This window comes from Rhinolophus hipposideros (assembly GCF_964194185.1).
Source record: "Rhinolophus hipposideros genome assembly, chromosome: 1".
NCBI classification, from domain to species: Eukaryota; Metazoa; Chordata; class Mammalia; order Chiroptera; family Rhinolophidae; genus Rhinolophus; species Rhinolophus hipposideros.
Genome location: NC_138047.1, coordinates 49,646,355 through 49,669,439, shown reverse-complemented (window position 1 = coordinate 49,669,439; position 23,085 = coordinate 49,646,355). Strand labels below are relative to the sequence as shown.

The following is a 23,085-nucleotide window of genomic DNA, read 5'->3' as shown; positions in this document are numbered from 1 at the left end:
TACTTGGCTAAAAATACTTTTCAAAGACCTTGTTAAATAACTACAGCCTCTCTGGGTTTCAACTCTGTTTGAACCTGAAGTCCTAAAGATTTAAAAACACAATATTGATTTTTATTAAAATCTATTTTTAAACACTGTTTTATAAAAAATAAAAACATTAAAAAGAAAAGGTATCATAAAAGATTACTGTCATTGTGTTACCACAGACCCAAGTGGTCCATTTGCCTATGCACATCCAAGCCAAACAAGACATGAACAGGAGATTGCAGCAAAGAAAGTAAAGGCTTATGTAAGGAATTGGCGGTAAGACCGGAGACACAGATGAACTAATGCTCTCAAACACCTGGCTCCCCGGTGGCCTGTAGTGGCTAGGCTATGTAAGGGAAAAATCATTAATCATGGTTCTATGGGAGTTGGGATCATGGGCTCTACTGATTGGTCAGGGCTAAGGCAGGGAGCAATTAAACATGACATTAAGTTCTGATGTCAGTCATGGCATTGTTCTGTGTGGTTTCCAGGACTGCGCTTCCGTGGGGCCCTTCTGCTTTCATGAGTCTGGAAGTAAAACATAACTGAGGCCAAGGTGCTACCTTTGTTTGACTAAAACCTTATTCTAGTTTGAGGTTCGGTTATTGCATCTTGGTCATAGCTGATAGACCTGAAGCTTTATTCTTAAGTGAGTTTGACACTGACCAAAACCTAGTGTCCTAAGGGCTTAATGATTAAAAGGAGTGTATATACAGCATATGTACAGAAAAGGGTCTGGTGGAAGAAATGCAAATAAGTCATAGTTCTATCATGCTAAAAGAAGCTAGCTTGAATTAAAGCAAAATACATGCTAAAGAAATAAAGTTCATGTGTGGTTATAATTTTCATTAACTCTAAAGTGAGTATTTATGTTTTATGGGGGCAGAAAAGTTGATGAGTAGTTTTTTGTGAAGTGGAGAAGCATAAAGTTAAGAGCCACTTACCAGGATTCAAATCTTGATTCTGCCACCTAATAGCTGTGTGACCTTGGACAAGTTACCTAGTACTTCTATGTTTCAGTTTCGTCATTTGTAGACTAAGGATAATAATAGTATTTACCTCAGAATTTAGGTATAAGGATTTGAAAACTAAATATCTACAAAGCACTTAGAATATTTCCTGGTACATAATAATTCCTATATTGGTATTTATGAAACAAAATTTTCATTTTCAAGAGTTTAACATACTTGAAGAATGGACATAACCATTTAATTTCACATTACCTTCTCCTATTAAAGGAATTTAAGTTAGAAAAACAGGGGAAAATACTAAAATGAAAATTGTGTAAGTCACTATATTCTTATCCCAGTGGAATATTCTATATAGGTTTGTGCTACATTATTTCCTTCATTCTACTAAGAATTAGGAAATAGTCAATCTTATAAATACACAGACATATCTTATGCTCTCTCTAAAAGTAGCATAGGTAATAAAACAAATTTTAAAAATATTTCTTTACTATTTTATAAGAAAAAATACTATATATTTAAATATTTGTCACATTATACTAATTATTTCTAAGCTAACTTCAGTGGCTCTCTAGGGTACTTCTGCCATATAGCTATACCTTACTCTGATATGGAATAAAATTAAAAGTTTAAGTTTACTAAAAAAAATGTTAAACTTTAACATAATAGATTGTGTGGGGCACATAGCAGAATTTAAAACAAGCAATACTGACTATTTTTTTAAATGCTTATTAAAAGGAGCATCAAGGAATTATAAAAGTAAATGAGTCTCTCTTAGAAACAAAGACTTTATAGAAAAACTTTTAAAAGAAAAGAATACAAACGAAATACTAGTGAGTATGTTATACAGAAATTAACAGGATGTGAATTAATTTCATGGGGACCCAGTCCTACTGAAACTTAATTTGAATAGAAATGGATAATTCTAAATTGTATTTTAAAATTTTATCTATATTATAATACATTTGCATCATAAGTTCTCAATTACTGCAATTATTAGATATCTAGCCTTCAAATTTCCAAGTCTGAAAGAGATGGAATTAAGGTATGTTGTATTTTAAAATTGAATTACTTAATGAAATGGAAATACTAAGTGTATCAACAGAAGATTATCAGCAAAAGAATAAAATTAAAATTATACTACTTTAATAACCAGTAGCCCACATGAAGTTTATGTGAATAATAATATTTCAACATAACATAATTATGAAACATGTTTGGAAATATCAAATATAATGAGCTTTGGCTAGCCTTTCTTTGATAACCATGAGTGTATTGCTGTAGAATTGACCCCTGGTCATTTTCAGAACATAAAAGCATTCACTAGACTCTCAAAGGTGGGAGAGAAAGAAAGCTTTATTAAAAGTCAGGGAAGGCGGGAGATAGGGAAGGAGAGAAGCAGGGAGGGAAAGAAGGAGAAGGGGGGGAGGGAGGGAGGGAGAAAAGAGGAGGGAGGGAGATGTTCCTTGTCTCCATAGCAATTTTGTGTAAACACTTAATAGTCCACATTCCTTCCTTAAATTCTTCCAATAAATTTGAATGAAAATGCTTCCCTTTTATTCACATCATAGTTGTCACAGACACTATCATTCTTAAACAAAGTCATGTTTTGAAAAACAGAAAGAAAAAAGAATATTTCTTTTCTCTGATACTGTGCTGCTCTATCTTTTCTCCCTACTAGAAACAAAGTTTTCTCCCAAATAGTTTTCATCCACATACTTCTCCTTTGGATGACCTGCCTTCTTCTATTCTTTGGGTCTTATTGTAAAGAAGTGTTAAAAATCTATTTCTTGCTCCCCTGGGTCTCCTCCAAACCACCATCTCTCTCTCCCCTCAGAATTTGTACTTGTATCAGAAAGATCTGACCAAGTACGTACAAGAAGAGAATGGAGAAGATAATATAAAGAAAAGCAAAGATATCATGCTTGAGGACCAACTCAGGCCATGAAACAGAGAGAACAGCTCATCCCTAGAGCTGCCTGGGTTCCTGTTGACTTTCTAAGCTTTGTGTATCATGAAAGAGACCTCCATTATCTAAGAAAATTTCCCTTTCTTGCTGACAAAAGAACCTAAATAGCATGGCCCTTTATTCACTAAAAACTCTGGCATCTGTCTCAGTCTTTCTTTCCACCCCTACAAAAAAGGTAGTATAGCATAGGAGTTAAGGACAGGAGCTCTAGAGGCAGATTGCATGATATATAATCCCAACTCTAACAAGAACATAGGCAAATGAACCTATATAAAGCAAACCGTGTTTTGGCTTGAAAGAACCTAACCCTGTATATCCGTTAGGAGCAGTGGTTCAGTATTCACTAATTCAGTGTTCATGGCTACTTTATAGAACATAACTACCAAAAATAATGAGAGTTAAGTGTATACTTATGCTATATTTGTGCTGAAAAATACATGTTATACAATTTTCTAAAAGGCATATTTCCCATGATTTCTGACTTACCTATTCCTCTTACTAATTCTTCTAAAACTGTTCGTTTCAGAACCAAAATATTTCACTAGCAAATATTTTCAGAACCTTTAGAAAACTATTAGATTAGTGCAAAAGTAATTGCAGTTTATGCAATTATTTTTTAACCTTTTAAACCGCAATTACTTTTGCACCAACCTAATACTTAGGAAGCCAGATTCCACATCCTGAAATATAATATTTCATTGAAGTATAGAAGGAGTGAAAGACAGTAATTCAGGGAATGTGGTGACAGCCAAGATGGAGCTTAGGTAACCAACTGGTCTAGCTGCTCAAGATCCAGGAGACAGCCAACATAAAGAGAATATAAGGAGGTATATAAGACATATCCATACTCTTAGCAAATCTCCTACAGTACCAAATAAGATCCTTCAGGGCCTAGATGATGCCATATGCACTTTTTATTACCTACAAAGGCTAAGAGTATACAGGTATGATCAAAAACAAAAGTGAATGTCTACATAAAAAATTTATTACAGTAAAAGACACATTGCCATTCATCCTCCTCAAAATACTAGTCCTTGCTTTGAACACACTTATCCCAGCATTCTTGCCACTTTCTGAAGCAGTTCTGGAAGTCTTCTTTCGTGAGTTTCTTTAGTTGCACTGCTGTGTCTGTCGTGATGTCCAGAATTGATTCAAAACGTTTTCCTTTCATGGTCATTTTGACTTTAGGGAAGAGCCAGAAATCCATGATGCCAGATCCGGTGAATAAGGTGAATGAGAACACACGGTAATGTTTTCATTTGACAGAAATTGCCTTGTACCAGAAGTGATGTATGACACAGAGTGTTGTTATGATGGAGAATGAAGTAAAGACATTCATGAAAGAGGACTTCCTGAACTGCTTCAGAAAGTGGCAAGAATGATGGAATAAGTGTGTTCGAAGCAAGGGTGAGTATTTGAGGGGGATTAATGGCAATGTGTCTTTTACTGTAATAAATTTTTTATTTAAACATTCACTTTATCTTTTGGTCACACCTTACATAGCAGGTATTTGGTAACTAAACTACTTATTAAATAAATCAATATAAAACAGAAAACAAAAAATAGATGAACCAACAAGAACAGATCATCTAAGTCAAAAGAGCCACCTTTACTCTTAACATTCTTCTTTCTTTGGCTGCCACAGAAGCAAACTAGGTGACATAAGGCAAATCAAGCTGGTGATTTAATAAATTCTAATGTAAGTCATACCGGTATGGGTAAATTATCATCATCAAAAGTGAAAGCTGAAACACAGAGAAAGTTTCTAACTGGTCCCAATGTGAAATGATCAGATAACATATAAAAGAATATAAGAAAACATCATAGTACATAGAAACATAAAAACGTGGTTACAGGGTTTATATAGTATTCTCTCCAATATCTAGTTGCCTTACACAATAATGCAAGCACAATATTTAGACAATTATAAAAGCAAGGTAGTAATTTTTTAAAAGTTAATCATGTTTATTCTAACTTAAGCATGAATAATCTGACTATTAAGACTGATTGATAAATTTGAATCCAGTACAATTTTTATCAGATCAAATTGATTCTAACTGTTAAGGTAATAATTGGTGATTTGTGGAGGATGGTCTTAAATGAACGTATTTGTCTAGTGTTTGAATGCACATCAGTGTGTGATTAAAAAGGAAAACAAATGTTTTTGAGAAAGGTATTAATTTCTTAAAACAACAGATTTTAACTGGATCAAGTTGTTTTTTAGTGTTTTCCTTCATTTTCATTTTTCTTCTGTTGGCCAGAACATTAACAATTACTAGTTTTTAGAAAATATCTTCATAAAGGTTAATTATAAATTTAAATTATAAACATGTGAATGATAAATTCAAAATTAAGCTTCAAGTGTCCTTCTTCATTCAGGAAAAATGTTGTGAAAATCAGACCATCTGCTGAGGTACTAGAGTTACATTTGGCCCTCAGAAGGTGTTTGTCATGCTCTGTTTTAGCACTCTGTTGGATTATGAAGCCACAAAACAAGTTCACCTTGATCTTTCACATTAAATATAAAGTATCTCAGGGACAAAATGGGACATAAATCTAAACCTGTGACGTTTCCATGTAAAAAAGACTGAAATAAAATGGAACTTTGAGTTCAATTACAATAAAGCCTCAGAAGTGTCAGAAACACCAGTCTTGAAGCTGTAAGAGTCGGGGAGCATGGCAAATAGTGCTTCTCCTGGACAGAATCAAAATCACTGCTCAGCCGTCAACAGCAGCAGCCTACTGATGCAGGACACGCTCCCCACCCTGACCTTATCTGGAAAGATCCGAGTAACAGTTACTTTCTTCCTGTTTCTACTCTCTACGACTTTCAATGCTTCTTTCTTGTTGAAACTTCACAAGTGGACTCAGAAGAAAGAGAAAGGGAAAAAGCTCTCGAGAATGAAGGTACTTTTAAAACATCTGACTTTAGCCAACCTGTTGGAGACTCTGATTGTCATGCCCCTGGACGGAATGTGGAACATTACAGTCCAGTGGTATGCTGGAGAGCTCCTCTGCAAAGTCCTCAGCTATCTGAAGCTTTTCTCTATGTATGCCCCAGCCTTCATGATGGTAGTGATCAGTCTGGACCGCTCTTTGGCCATTACGAGGCCCCTAGCTGTGAAAAGCAACAAAAAGCTTGGTCAGTCCAATATTGGCTTGGCCTGGCTCCTCAGCAGCCTCTTTGCTGGACCACAGGTAAACCACTGTCATGAATGTGTTAGGTTATGAAAATCATAGATTTTCTATCTAAACTTGAGTATTGTGTTATGTAATTGTATATCAAAGGCAGTATTGTATTATCTTTAAGAGCTTGGGCTCTGAAGCCAAAGAGTAGAGATTAATGCTGGCTCTGTTACCTTGGACAAATTTCTTAACCTCTCTGTGCTTCAGTTCCCCCATTCATAAAATGGAGGTAATGCCTACTTTATACAGCTTTTGTGATGATTAAATGAATAATGTACTAAAGTGTACAGCCTACTCTCTTGTACATAGTAAATACTCCTCCAAAATGCAGCTCTCCTCAAATTTGACCTCATCCCTGTCTTAGTTTTTCATCTATTTTTCCTCTTGCACTGGTTGGCATGGTAAATTGACAGAATCTTTAGGAACTGTGAAATTTTCATAGATAGAAAGTACTTATAACTTGTCTTATTTGGGACTTCTTGAGTGGAAACATCAAGAATTCTGTCACTGCTGTTCAGAGAGAATTATTCTAGATTAGTTTGTTCTGAAGTTTGTAGCAGGGTGGGATTCAATAAAGATGAAAAGTGGGAAATCTAGGACTTTTGGAAATTTAGATATTTCCCTGAGGTTGACTTGAGCTTTTTTGGAGGTAAGTTAGACTGTAACAGGCCGTTAGCAAAACTGTAAGACTGCTACTTTAAGCACAGGCCGTCTGCTACATACAGAAGGTAGTGTCTCTCCAGATTGTTTTCAACAGAGGCTGCCTTCCTTGTTAATTAACCTGCATAATCTGCTATTTTTAACAGTCAGATTGCTTAAATATACAAGAATAGGCTTAGCAAATACGCCATTTGAAATGAAGTTATTTAGCTAAGGCTATGTCATGAAATTTTCCATTTTGTTTCTTTAAAGTATGAGTGCCACTTACTGATTGGTTTTCTTAGAGAAGATAAACACTGAACCTGGTACTGATGAAATAAAGAAATAGCCCTCAAAGAAAATGTAATGCAGCTGTGGACACAAAAACTTATGTAAAACTAATATAACTATATACCAAAAAAAAGAATTTAAACCTATTCCAACTGTTAAGAGGAGGAAGAGATGAGTATGAGTTGAATTGGTGAAAGAAGGTTTTAGGGTAAATGTAGGACAAGCCAAATTTTTAAAGATGAATGATATTTGGATGGAAAAAGTAGGTCAATAATTAGGTATATTTTTCAGCAGAGGTTGAAAAGTGTCATTAATTTTCATAGACTTATTTGGCTGAAATGAAACACTGAGAGTTGGGACTACCAGGAATTTTTGTTTGGTGGTTGCTCCCTTTTCTTTAACCTCATAGCATACTACTTCTTGTCATAATTGTGATTGTGTATTTGGTTTCCTGTCTTTACCATTAGATATATATGGTCCTAAATAGTGGAGACTGTTATGTTCAAATTAATTCATGCTCATAATACCTAATAAGATACCTACCAAAAATAGACATTTGAAATGTTTGGATACTCTGGCTTCTTTTCAGATAAAATAAATCTTTCACCTTTTATTAAAAAAAAAAAAAAGGTTTGGATAAATGAATCAATGAATGGGGGTAAAATGGATTTATAATATAGAAGACACTGATAGCCAGGGGAAATTCTAAAATTAATGTATGAGCCAGATAACTTTTGTGTGTCTATGCAAAGGATAAAACATTTTTTGTTGGGTATCCGATGGACATGCATCCTATTTGAGAGCCCACCTCAGCGATATTGTGGATTGCCTGATCATGGCATTGTACACCAGAAGCTAAACATTAATGAATGCCACCTATAATTTTATATGTATAATGTGATGTCTCGGTGTGAGGTCGGAGGGATAGTGGATGGGGGGGGGGAGTTCACAGTGTGAGGGATATAAATAATGAACGTCTAAATAGTACCTTGTCTTGTACACCTGAAACTAATAAATTAAATAAAAAAACAAAAAAACAAAAAGAACAAAAAAAAAACCCAAAAACACAAACAAAAAAAAAACAATTTTTTCCAGTTACATTGAGAAATAAGTGGCATACAGCACTGGATAAATTTAAGGCATATAGCACAAGGGATTGATTTACCCATATCGTGAAACGATTACCACAATAGGTGCAACTAACGTCCATTATCTCATATAGATACAAAAAGAATAAAAGAAAAAAATGTTTTCTCCTTGTGATGAGAACTCTTAGGATTTACTCTCTTAACAATTTTCCTGTATAATATACAGCAATGTTAACTATAGCTATCATGTTGTACATTACTAAAATTATTTTTTAACAAAAATATTTTAAGAACATTTTTGTAGACCTAAATCGAGTGGAGAGAGACAAAGAAGCCTTTCAGATCATCTGGCAATGAGGTGATTAGGTTGGGGGCTAGGGTGGTGTTAAAGGAATTGATAGTAATCACAAGGGACATTTCAAACGAAAAAACAAAGCTTGGCAACAAATTGGCTGTAGGGGATTGATAATAAAGGGAAGTAAAACAAAGCTCCAATATGTTTAGCCAAGGAGTTTTAGTAGTAAAACCACTGAAACAAACAGGTAGGTTGAGAAGAGGGATGTTTGTTTCTTTGTCTGTCTGTTTAGTGTCTGAAGGGGGAGGAAAGGCAGGCTATGAAAAATGCTAAAAACATTTGTTTTAGGACATAGTATTGGCAGTATAAGGTCTTTGCATTAGTATGGCTATTTGGAAAATAGTAATTTGGAATACTGATGTAGATGAAAGTTGAAACAGAAGAATTTGTCAATTTATTATGATAAATGAAACACAAATCCACAATTCCACTCTTTTTGAAGGACTCCCCAGAGACTATAAATAAAATATGGATTTATTAAGTCAATTATTTGCATCTAAGTTTGTCACAGAAATAATAGAAAGAAAATGTCAAATATCTATTATCATGTAATGAAAAGAAAATATAAAATTAACTTTAAATTATTTGTGAATTTCAAGTAATAGCCTGATCTCAAATGCATTACTCTACCTGAGAGATTTATGTGAATATGGGCCACAGAAAAAAAAATGGTACTATATTTTTTGGTAAAACAAATGACTCATCTTTACTTTCAGCAGCACTTTAAGTTTATGAAGAACTTTGTGAAGGTTTCTGAGAAACCTAACATATGTAATCTGATTTTTACATTAACTCTATGAAGTACGTAGGAACCATGTTATTACCCTCATTTCATGTATAAGGGAATGTACAAAGAAAACCTTTGAAAATAATGGCATCCTAACCTTTTTGTCCATAACCAAACACATACTACACAGACACTTGGTTTGTCTGTCTGTCTGTCGGTCGGTCGCTCTTTCACACACTTATAACTAAGAAAGTGTTTTCATGATATATCTACTCTGTTCATTTTTTTATGTTAATTACAATTAACTGATAGGCATGACCTGAAGTTTGAGAACCATTGGTTTAATGGGATTCAGCGGCTTTCACAGTGTCATTTGGTCTGCTTTGATCTTTTTATGAAGGCCAGTTTTTCTTTTATTATAGCTCTCTGCTATCTTTCTGAAAAAAAGAGGTTTCAAACCCTATGACTAACGTTACATATAGTTGATGGGAAGACAAGAAATAGAGAGAGCTTTTTATTTCTAGACTGTGGTACATGGTCAGTGTACCTCAGGCTTCACCAGTCTCTACAGGTAAGCCCATGGACAAAAGCGCATCCCGTCATGGCTAATTTACAGTGAAAGGATGACTTTAACCTTCATCCTTTGGTGCATGTATTGATTTTTCTATTACTTGAATAATTCATACATAGGTTAAAAAACACACACACACAAAGACTAATAAGTTCATTGTCACAAGTCAGGCCTGGGAATCTGAGAATGTATGATATTTTGCTACAGCTTAGAATGATGGAATTTCAAATTGGCCACCTTGGTTTTCTACCTTCTTAATTATTAACCTTAGAAACAAAATTTTATGATAGTTTGGGGATATATTTGCAAAAGTTTCAGCACAGTGTACCGTAGTAACTTTCAAACTTTTTACTAGTAATGGAATTTTTTAAATAAACAAAATTCTATGTGGAGCCCCAATAAATGAAACAGATATAAGTAAGTGGAGCTGCTCTGCTTGAATAGGGATAAGGGAGACCCAGTCCTCTGCTTGGTCATTCACTGGCCACAGTCATAGTCTCTCTGAAGACCTCACATCTCCCTACAACAAAGTGAGAAAGGCAGTGGGATAGTAGAAATGGCATGGGTACTGGATTTTAAAAAGTTGGTTCCAAGTCTCAATACTATCTCTTACCAGCTATTTGATTCTGAGTAAATTACTTAACTAAGTTTAAAGGTAATTGAAAAGAATAAGTTGTAAACAATAATATAAAATTATCTAGTACAAGACTTTATACTTAAACAATTAATGTTCATTCCATCCTTTCCTCCTGTCTTTATTCGTTCTGTCATCATGTCAGGAGAGAAAATAACAGGGAAATAGGAGTATTAAAATAAATGGACAGTTCTTTTAAAAACAGCGAAAAGAACTGCTTATATAAAGGTTGATTATTTCAAGTTTCTCAAAACATTTATTCTGACTGATAATTAAATTTGGCCAGCATACTCCCTAGGCACCAAGCTATCCTACTCACTCTGAAAGCTATATGCGCTAGAGCAAATTCAAGTTTTGGAGGTGTCATGTCTAAAAGTAGGAAAAGGAATGAAGGTGGGAAAGAAGAAAGGAAGAAGGAAAGAATGAAGGAAAGGAGAGGGAGAAAAGAAGGGAAGAGGGGGAAAATAGAAAATAGAAAAAAGGCAACGAACATGACCTGAAAGAAAATCTAATCAAAGACCATCTGTGGTTAAGCTGCTTAAGTGCATGTGGAGGAAAAATCATTTCCCGAATTAAGTGTGTCCATGTCTTATTAAAAATGACATGGTTTTCAATGACAGCCATCTAAGACCACAAGAATTCCACAGTAGCAGATTATTTGAAGAAAAAGTTCATCCCACTAGCTTATTTATTTAATATGGAACATTACATATTGACAGTATCTAAATTCTATAGTTAATCCAGGCTTGCAGGCAAGATATACAATATAAGCCATCCTTTACTCTTTGTGTAGTCTGAAGATGTGTGGAGGTGTGCCTTGACACAGAGAATTTACAGGGGTAGAATGCACTTCTGAACTCACAAGCAACTTAAATTCAATAAAAACTCATCACACGTGTATAGTATGCCAAGAACTGTACTGGGACATAGTAAAAGCATACTAGTAGCTGAAATAACAATAATGATGATGATGATGACAAATAATAGTTATTGAGGACATAAATATGTGACAGGAACTGTGCTAAAGCTTTTGCATGCATTACGTCCTGTAAGGCTCCCAACAACCCTATAAAATAGGTACAATTATCCTTATTTTATTCATGAAGAAACTAAGAATAAGAATGTTATATAACATGCCCAAGATTGCTGTCTAATAAGTGGAAGTGTTAGGACATCCAATTAACTCCATACCCAGAGCATTTAACTATTATCTCATACCACACTCTGCAATAATGTCTCTTTCCTTTTTCCTGTAGGAGGCTAGAGAAGGAAAAGACAGGAAAATTTTAAGGTGAAAATAGATGCTTTAGAGATATCAGGGGAAAATATATGGCATAGATTTACAAATATGTAAATAAATGTATATGGATGTATATTTATAAGTTGTGTGCCTTGAATTTTTTATTATAATGGTTATAATTTATATAGTGCTGTGTGCCAGGCACTATTCTAAGCACTTTCCAAGTACCGATATTAACGGTAACTCATTTAAATGTCATGACAGCTCCTAGAGGTAGATAATATGAACATCTCCATTTCATAGATGAAACTGAAGCACATCATCTAAAGATAATTACCGTTGGAAAACATTAGGTAATGGTGTCATTAGTGTGGGGTAACGTGAGAGTTAAAAATAACATTCTAAGAAGAAATGAGCATTGGAAATTGACTGTAAAAAAGGAAAACAGATTGCTTTTGTTTATGGGAAAATAAAGCAACTAGGAGCCAGGGATGAGAGAGGAGAAAATTAAGAAGTACAATTCAAGGACAGAAGAACCACTGAAAGTAAAATAGATCCCATACTAATCATTAAAATGAACATGGCCTTGGAGCATAAAATAAACTGAACCAAGCCTAAAACAAATTAGTTTATGGGCAAGTAACATTCTGAATTTCCATACCAGCTTACTACATCTCTTTCAGAACTTATCACAGTCTATCTTGTATTACATGTGATGACATACATGCTATAATCTCCTCTACCAAATATTTAGTACCCTGATAGCAGGAAATATCTGGTTGACCTTTTAGTACATATAGGACTTACTATAGTTTTTTGATCAAGAAGTTACTTTAAAACAAGCATTTATTAAATAAAGATGACAACCAAAACTCAAATCATAGTACTGTATTTCAAAGTCACATTATTGAAAGCTTCATGTTTATGACTTAAAAACATAAGATATTAAAGTGAAAATTTGGCCCAGTGCAGAGCAGAACGTCAAACTTGGGTCATCTGGTTCCAAGTACAATTGGGAAGGTGGAAAGAGATTTTAAGGAAATATAAGACTCTCAGAGTCTATGAGAAGTAATCCTTTCAAAGACTTCAATTCACATCTGTTAGGTCAAAATAAAAACTGAACTTTAAATGAGGTCAGGTTGAAAAGAAGTATGGAAAACTGAAAGGGTCACTTTGTAATGTGGAAAAAGTTGGTCTGGATCATAAAATAGAATTAACTGAATGCACATTTGAGTTTCTTGATTTTAAGATTGATTATATGATCATTGGGCGCCCTCTAGTGAATTAATTTAAAAAATTATTTTTGCCCTCGAAGCTGAAAAAAGTTCTGAAGCTGCAAATCAACATTTTAATTACAAAAGAAACAGGATTATATTTTATATTATATTTGTTTTATCAAAATTTTTCAACCATAAAAGCAAAGAAACAAAATACAGCATTCTTTTAAAAAGTATATTCTACTCCCACTCCACCTCAAAAATGAAAGAACTACTAGGCTTATTAAATTAATTAAATTTAATTTAAATTTGCTAATTCAATCAAAAACTAAAAAAAACAAATACTGTCCTTTATTTACTTAAAATAAAAGCAATCCTGCAATAATGTTTTAGGGGTTTTGTTGGGTATCCAATGGGCATGCGTCCTATTTGGGAGACCACCTCAGGGATGGTGTGGATGCCTGATCGTGGCGTTGTGCACCAGAGGCTAAGCATTAATGAATGCCAACTATAATTTTGTGTGTGTGATGTGATAGCTGGGTGTGAGGTCGAAGGGATGGTGGGTGGGGGGAAGGGGGTTCACAGTGTGAGGGATGTAGATGGTGGGCGTCTAAGTATTACCTTGTCTTGTACACCTGAAACTAATAAAAAAATAAATAAATAAATAAAATAAACAAATGGGACTATATGAAACTTAAAAGTTTCTGCACAGCAAAAGAAACCATCGACAAAATAAAGAGACAACCGACTGAATGGGAGAAGATTTTTGCAAACAGTTCCTCCGATAAGGGTCTAATATCCAAAATATACAAGGAACTCATGAAACTCAACAACAAAAAAACAAACAACCCAATTGAAAAATGGGCAGAGGACCTGAAGAGACATTTCTCCAAAGAGGACTTACAAATGGCAAATAGACATATGAAAAAATGCTCAACATCACTAATCATCAGAGAAATGCAAATAAAAACCACAATGAGATATCACCTCACCCCAGTCAGAATGGCTATCATCAACAAGACAAATAGCAACAAGTGTTGGAGAGGCTGTGGAGAAAAAGGAACCCTCATACACTGTTGGGAATGCAGACTGGTACAGCCGCTATGGAAGGCAGTGTGCAGGTTCCTCAAGAAATTACAAATAGAATTACCATACGACCCAGCAATCGCTCTCCTGGGTATCTACCCAAAAAATCTGAAAGCATTTCTCTATAGAGACACGTGTACTCCAATGTTCATTGCAGCTTTGTTTACGGTGGCCAAGACATGGAAACAACCAAAATGTCCTTCGATAGATGAATGGATAAAGAAGTTGTGGTATATATACACAATGGAATACTATTCGGCATTAAGGAAAGATGATATAGGAACATTTGTGACAACACGGATGGATCTTGAGAGTATAATGCTAAGCGAAATAAGTCAGACAGAAAAAGCAGAGAACCCTAGGATTTCACTGATATGTGGTATATAAACCAAAAACAAGACAAACAAATGAGAAACAAAAACTCATAGACACAGACAATAGTTTAGTGGTTACCAGAAGGTAAGAGGGGTGGGGGGAGGGAGATGAGGGTAAGGGGGATCAAATATATGGTGATGGAAGGAGAACTGACTCTGGGTGGTGAACACACAATGGGATTTATAGTTGATGTAATACAGAATTGTACACCTGAAATTATGTAATTTCATTAACAATTGTCACCCCAATAAATAAATTTAAATACAAAAAAAAAGCAATCCTGGCAACAGAAGCAAAAATAAACAAGTGGAACTACATCAAACTGAAAAGCTACTGCACAGCAAAGGTAACTATTAACAAAATGAAAAGGCAACCTACCAAACAAGACTTTATCATGTCTGATAAAGAGTTTATATCCAAAATGTATAAAAACTCATATGACTCAACACCAAAAAAAACAATCCAATTAAAAAATGGGCAGAGGACCTGAATAGACATTTCTCCAAAGAGGAAATACAAATGGCCAACAGACATACAAAAAGATGCTCCACATCACTAGTCATCAGAGAAATGCAAATAAAAGCCACACCTGACTCCTGCCAGAATGGAAATCACAAATAAATCAATAGAAAAGTGTTGGTAAGGATGTGGAGAAAAGGGAATCCTCGTGCACTGTTGGTAGGATTGCAAATTGGTGCAGCCACTATGGAAAACAATATGAAGATCTCCCAAAGAATTAAAAATAGAACTACCTTATGACCCAACAATTCTACTCCTGGGTGTTTATCCAAAGAAATCCAAAAGACTAATTTGAAAAAAAGTATATGCACCCCTATGTTTATTGCAGTGCTACTCACAATAGCCAAGATATGGAAACAGCCAAAATGCCCATCAAAAGACGACTGCAAAAGAAATTGTGGTACATTTATACAATGGAATATTAGTTGGCCATAAAAAAAGAATGAAATATTACCATTTGCAACAACATGGATGGACCTAGAGGACATTATGCTAAGTGAAATAAGTCAGTCATAGAAAGATAAATACTACATGATATCACTAATATGTACAATATTAAAAAAATAAAAAGCTCATACAGAGAACAGATTGGTGGTTGCCAGAAACAGTGGGGGTGGGTAGAGAATGGGGGATCAAACCATATAAACTTCCATTTATAAATGTCATAGGGATGTAATGCACAGCATGATGACTATACTGTACTTAAAAGTTGCTAACAAAGTTGCTGAAAGTTCTCACAAGAAAATTTGTAAGTATGGTGGCAGACAGATGTTAACTATACATAATGTGATCATTTCACAATATACACAAATATCGAATCATTGTTGTACATCTGAAACTAATATAATGTTAGATGTCAATTATACCTCAATTTTTAAAAAGAAAGAAAAGTATACAGATAAAAAAAGAAATCCTGCAATATTTTTGTTTGAATTTACTTATTATCAGTTTTAAAGTGCTTGGGCAGTCTTATCTTTTTATTTTAATGTTTCGTAGTAAAACGAAGTTTCTCATTGGAAAAAAATGGAAATAGCCAGGTAAGGAGTGTTCTTGATGAATCGGGCAGAACGAATAAATCTCCACTCGAACTTGTTTTTGAAAACTACTTGCAAACTTTCCTTAATAGTTGATTCAATTTGGGCTGTTTAAAAAACATAATTTCATACTAAAGAGAAAGGTTACAACACTTGTACAAAGATTTCTGGGATACACTTCCCTCAGATTTCCCAAATATTATCATTTTACTATATTTGTTATTTGCTTTATTCTCTCATATACATTTTTTTCTGAATTGTTTAAAAGTTCAGACATGATGTCCCTTTCAATACTTCATATATAACCACAGTACAAGGTTCAAAATCAGAAAATTAGCACTGATCAAAACTACTATTATTTAATCTATATACTTTATTCATATCTTACCAGTTGTCCCAGTAATGTCCCCTTCAATGAGAAAATCCAAGATTAAGAGGTGGTCTCAGTAGCCATGTCTCTCTAGTCTCCTTTAAATTGCAACTTTCACTCAGTTTATTTATTTTTTTTTGCATTTCATAACTGACATTTTAAGAGTACAGGCATATCATTTTGTTGAATGCCCCTCAATGTGAGTTTGACGGATTCTTTTCACGGTTACATTCAGGTTATGCACCTTTAGCAGAAATGCAAAAGAAGTGATGCTAAGTTCTTCTCAATGCACTATACTATAGAGAAGCAGAGGCCGTCAATTGGTCTCATTACTGGCAATATTAACTTTAATTATTTGGTCATTTCTCTACTATAAAGTTATCATTTTACTCTTTATAATGACTAAGTACACTGCAGGTAGATATTTTTAGATAGTGTAAATAATCTGTTCTCTAAAAACTTTCACCAATATTTTTACAATCCATTGATGAGTCTTTCTTCAATTTCTTATGGTGATTACCACTACTTCCATTATTCCCTTTACATTTATTAGTTGGCATTCTACAGTAACAAAGAGCTTTCCCTCTCCCTATTTGGTTGTTGTTTTATAATTTATATCAGCAGGGACTCATGGATATTACTTTATTCAATAGTTTATCATTTTTTATCAGTCTTTTTCTTCATTGTCATGCTTAAACTGTCTAGATTTGGCCAATGAGAGCTCTTACAAGCTGGCTCCTGAGCTCTTTTGGTCTGAGCACTTCCTGACTTTCTGGCACAACAGCTGTTCTAAGTGCATACTGTACTTTGCCTGCCCCAGGCTTGGTGGGGGGTGGGGGGGGGTACGGTGCTTTTCCAGTGAGCTCTGCTTCCTTTGGTAGAGAATGGCAGTTAGAAACCAACATGTGGGCACTAAAGTGCCATTGTTCCTAGGGTTTCTCAACAGACAGAGCTGGAAAATAAATATATGTACACACACACACATGCACACAAATATAGATATAGATGATAGATGATAGATAGATTTTCCTTACACTTTTTTTAAGAGACATATAGCATCCCATTGTGTGGTCCACCATAGTTTATTCAGGTACTGTTCTATGAATTGGTAGAATGTTCTCAATGTTTTTCAATTACACACAATGCATCAATGAATAACCTTGTGCATATGTATTTTTATGTAATGGAGGCAGGGTTGTATCCTCAGGGTAAATTCCTGGATGAAGGATTACTTGGTCAAAGATAAATGCATATGTAAATACGCTAGTTATTGCCAAATACCCCTCCATAATGGGTGCACCAATTTGCATTCCTGCTAGCAATATATGAGAGTCCCTGTTTCCCCACAGCCTAACCATGAGAGTGCGCTGATATTTTTTTTTAATTTTTGCCAGTCATAATAGTGAAAATGGCATTTCAATGTAGCCTTAATTGGCATTTCTCTTATCATGAATGAGGTTGAACATCTTTTCATATGTATAAGGGCCACAGTTATATCTTTTTTGTGAACTGTCTATTCATGTTTTTTTGACCACTTTCCTGGGGTTTTCTGTCTTAAAAATAAAATTTAAATGTGTATTTTGGGGGCACATTCAAAATGCCAGACACAGTTTTAGGTGCTGCAGATAGAATGGTGAACAAAATCATTTGCAATAGGTTTATTCAACATAATTTTATCTGAAATTAAAATACAAACAAGGTTTAAATTCTTGGTTGAGGACTGCTATGCAAGGTTGAAATAATTTCCAAAAAATCAAAATCCTATAGATCCATTCCCATTACCCAAACATATATTAAGTAAAGATCTACTTATAACTTCTCATAGAAATGCCAAAAGAATAATGTCAAGAAACTTAGCAATTGCTTGGGCAACAACAAGTTAGAAGGCTAGCAGAATCACAAAAAAGATAACTTTCAAGAAAACATGGAAAAGAGTAACATGATTTTTTAATTTTTTTTTATTTTCTTCTACAGTTATATATCTTCAGAATGATTCATTTAGCAGATGGGTCTGGACAGACAGGAGGTTTCTCTCAATGTGTAACACACTGCAGCTTTCCGCAATGGTGGCATCAAGCCTTTTATAACTTTTTCACCTTCACCTGCCTCTTCATTATCCCTCTTCTCATCATGTTGATCTGCAATGCAAAAATCATCTTCACCCTGACCCACGTCCTTCATCAGAATCCCAACAGTATGTATTCCTTAGATTTGATGTTAATTGTGAGTAAACTGTTTTCAAACAACAACACTCAAAGCAATGTGGTGCTTACTATGTGCCAGATACTGTTCTAAGAAGTTTGTATATATTAACTCGTTTAACATTAACAGTCACCCCAGGAGGGGATACTATTATTATCTCCAATTTACAGATGAGATAATTTTATATTTACTAATGTTCTAAATTTGCACCATGGATTTCAAGGAAAGGACAGTTACCCCACTTACCCAATATAAGCAATGGCAAATTGTTCCCGTTGGGCCATCACAACACTATAATCAAACACCTAATTTCTAGAATCCAGCAAAGTACAACTCGTTAAATGGTAGCCAATATACTTGTTAAAGTTCAGCTGTTCTGTTTCACATCAAATACCTTATATCCATATAACATAATTATGCACATTTGTGTGTGTGTGTGTGTGTGTGTGTGTGTGTGTGTGTTGGATGTGTGAAATATTGTGCAATATGTATTTGACTATTCCATCTGAAACTTCACCAATGTAGTTGTGCCTTTTTTTGCTTCAGTAACCTGATATATTCTCAAAAACTAAAATTTATGAATTTATAAAGTAAACAGGGTTACATTGGCATGAAAACGAAGATGCAGAGAATTCAACTCAGCCCAACCTCAGTCCACTCTCTTAAATTTATATTTAAAGAATTTGAGTATTCCTACATTTCAAATCCGGATTAGTTTGGTGGAAACTTAATTTTAAGAGCACTATCATGTTCAATGTTTTCTATTTATTATATGACATAGTGGAAAACTTAAAATATAAATGTGCTTTTCCAACAAATTATCATTATTAAAAACATTGGAAATTTGCTTCCATTATACTAATTAGGTTGAATTAGTGTAGTGATTCTCTATTCCTTTCTGTCCATTTTGGTTTTGTAATAAAATTGGTTTTTAACACTTACTCTTTTCTCTTTCTAATAGAAGTACAGCTGAATCAGTCTAAGAATAATATACCAAGAGCTCGGCTGAGGACCCTAAAGATGACTGTTGCATTTGCCACTTCATTTACTGTCTGCTGGACTCCCTACTACGTCCTAGGAATTTGGTATTGGTTTGATCCTGAAATGTTAAACAGGGTGTCAGATCCAGTAAATCACTTCTTCTTTCTCTTTGCTTTTTTAAATCCATGCTTTGATCCACTTATATACGGATATTTCTCTCTGTAATTGTTAGACTATATACAAAGTCTTGTAAAAAGAACAAGGTAATGAATTTCCCTATTTGGGAATAAACACAAAGTTTGCAGGATATTTATTTATAAACAAAGCAGAGGGTAAGGTTATGTTATCATCCTTACTCTTAAAAATCACATTGTCAGAGAATAAATTACAAAGAAAACTTCAGGAAAAATAATGAAATACTTGCCTTTAATCATAAGCTCCTGAATTAATCGGTGCCTTTTCTGAGCTCCTTATATGAGTTTCTTATCACTTTCCTCTTGTGTAACAATATGTCAATATTTAAAATAGCCATGGCCAAAGGCAAAAGATGCCAAAAAGAAAGGTTAGGATACACACAGTGTTAATCTTAGCAATCCCTGAAGAGTTTTTCTCCAAAAGGGCTTAGCAGCAATTACAATCTTATGCTATAACAATACATAGAGCATAGAGATAGTATTTCCCTTGCCCATACGATCTATGTTCCCTCCTCTGGCAAAAATAAATAAATAAATAAAATGCAAGGAATCCATTTTTTCTGTGGTCCAAAAGCATTCTGATGTTTGGAGTATTCAGCAACCACCCTGCATCTGCTTCATCAAGTCGACAAGATTTATAAGTAGTTCTTCATCCCATTCCTTATAGGTATAGATTGTGAAGTGCTTCTGTATATAAAGGGGAGCTTTAGCGTGGTTCAGATATGGACAGAGGTTAGAATATTCCTCTACGCTCTACAATCTATGGAGTTTGTGGTAATTTAGTGTAGTAATAATAACATTGTTTTAAAATACAATCAAGGAAAAACCTATACTTATTATGTTTTATACATAATATTCCCTCTGTTGTAATGAGGAATTTTTTTCTATCTCCTGATCTAAATTCACAAACCACAAATCACGAAAAAGTAAACAGGAAATCAACCAAATGCAAAAGCTAAAAGATATTTGATATGTAAAGGAATTCTGAAAAACACAGTTTGCATACAAACATGTCAAAGACGACGGCAGAGTATTGGAAAAAGCAAAAGAAAAACTCTCTGTATATGTGTAACTAATACCTACTGATAATCACATTAAGTGCTATAATTTCCAAAATATGTCGCACAATGTCACTTTTAATTCAGGCCTGTTTCTACCCATTCCATGAAAAAGGGGAGAGGATGAAAATAATGGGACTCTAATATCCATTAAATGAGAAAATCATATAAAGTATTTAAAAGAAATTCAACAATTAACTTCTTTTTTTAAAAAAAATAGGTAAAATACTATTATATTCATCTGAGATATGTAGTGCCACTTAAAAGATGAAATGTAATTTCCAAATATTCCAGGGCATGTGGAATTGTGGAAAATAAATTGCTAATTAGAGTAATGGTAGGTCTTTCTTTATTTTTCTCTTCTCATTTCAGTTTTTCAGTGTTGTACTATGTGGTGTTTTTCCCCACATCCTACTAATTTTTCAATTCTCTCTCCATTAGTCCTGTTTCTATCATCATTTAGCTCCTTCCTTCTACTCTTTCATTCATATCTTGTTTTTCACTAAACTCATACCTATCATTAACCAATCAATGTCCCAACATTACAGTTGAATTGGGCAAGGCTCATAATTTATAATGTACAAAAATGCTCAAAGTTAGCTTAAAGGCATGTATATATTTTATATTTTTGATAGATGACACAGGAATATAGATAAGTCATAACAAAACCAATGTTCTCCAAGTCTCTTTATCATATCCTTATTCCTAAACTGAAAACAATCCTTATTTCTGCCTTTAAAGGCAAAAATAACACACAAGATACAGTCTAAGGGCTATATTAAAATATGTGTTCAATGAACATATATCAGTTTGGCTTTTATATGTTCAAAAAACTGTTCTACTTAGATATGTTCTCAGGCATTTTTGATACATTGAGTAAAGGGCTATTCAAACCTGATACGGGGGTCTTTTATCTATGATCCATGCACAAAACTATACTTCAGTGCAACATTTTTTTTCCATTCGTATTTGGATTATTTTACACATTTAAAAACATTATTCTGAGAGGAGTTTATAGGCCAAACCAAACTGCCAAAGGATCCCCGTATCACAAGCAAAGGTTAAGCATTCCAATTCTTGTATATTTATAAGGAAATTCATTACAATAAAAATGTATAAGAATGTATTCATTTGTTTATATACATGCATAATGTTAATATTGAAACTACTGTTTCTACTTAATTACCATTTTCAAACTTAGAAACTCTCTTAAGGCTCAATATGTAATGAAAAATTTTGCAAACATAAGCATATAATATGAATATTGTGGTCCATAAATTATAATATGCATATGGATATAATTAAATTAAAATTCACAGCCCAACTGGTAAATGTGGCTTTTAAATTAAAAATATACACCACTCAACACAGAGTATTTAATATTTGATATTCCAGTCATTTACTCTATTTCTGATCATAATAAAAGATGAGGATTCCTTGTAAAAAAGGATATATTCTGCAGAGTGAATTCAATATATAATAAAATTAAGATTTCTATCATTTAACATATAAAACTCGTTTAAAATTCTATTTACTCTTGCTACTCGATTTAGTAAAGAAATTTCATGAACTAATAACAATGAATTGAAGAAAGATTGCACTAATTCAATTTTGGCCTAAGAAACAGATAGCTGGAAAAAAATGCTGTGGGGAAGGGAAGTACCACAAACACTATCTTTCAGGCAGCATAAATCAGTGTAAGTTAGGAATTTCCTTAAAGTGACCTGGTCTCAGAATTTATTTGGTCATCACAAAGAGATATTTGTGGGCAATTAAGATATATTTAGAAGTTCATCCATCTTACATTTAGCCTAGTTTCCAATGTTGAACCAATTAATTGAGCTTGTCTAATTACTATAAATTATGTCTATAAAAACTAAATAAGGCTCAGTTTAATCACTAATTCAGATCAATTAATTTAAATGTTCAATTTAATTATTATAGTTATTAACTTTTAAAAATCAAGTTTAAAACAATTAGTCTAATTTTAAAAGTTATATAATATATAAAGTGCATGCATAGGAACAACAGAATATATGTAAAATGTGTTGATATAGTTATCTCTCAGTGATAATTTTTAAAATTTTCTTTCTTGTGAATTCCTGTAATTCCAAATTTCCAAAATTAACATAATATTTCTTTTGTAATAAGGAAAAAATATAATAAACGTTATATGTGTTGGTGTTTGTATGACTTATTTTATGCATCATTGTTTCTATTAGAATGGTTTCTGCTGAAAAAGAAATGTCAGACTAGAAGTGGCATTTTTTCATTTCATGTTACAGGAAGTACAGAAGTAAGTACGTAGAGTTTGTTAATACAGAACTTTGAGTTATTTTCTATGCTTCTGCTAG

The 23,085-nt window shown here is 33.7% G+C and overlaps 1 protein-coding gene across 2 annotated transcripts; it reads left to right on the top strand.

Annotated features, from left to right (window-relative positions):
• Window positions 1-5,640: 5,640 nt before the first annotated feature.
• On the top strand, window positions 5,641-20,078 carry GNRHR (gonadotropin releasing hormone receptor; the record flags this gene model as incomplete). Of its 2 annotated transcripts, none has more annotated exons than XM_081059851.1 (3): window positions 5,641-6,162; window positions 18,271-18,490; window positions 19,460-20,078. In XM_081059851.1, the coding sequence occupies 3 exons, from the start codon at window positions 5,641-5,643 to the stop codon at window positions 19,702-19,704; spliced, it is 987 nt and encodes a 328-aa protein (XP_080915977.1). In that variant the 3' UTR covers window positions 19,705-20,078. The 2 variants fall into 2 exon arrangements, with proteins under 2 accessions (XP_080915977.1, XP_080915978.1); XM_081059852.1 differs by having other exon boundaries at window positions 18,399-18,490; window positions 19,460-19,606.
• Window positions 20,079-23,085: the final 3,007 nt, after the last annotated feature.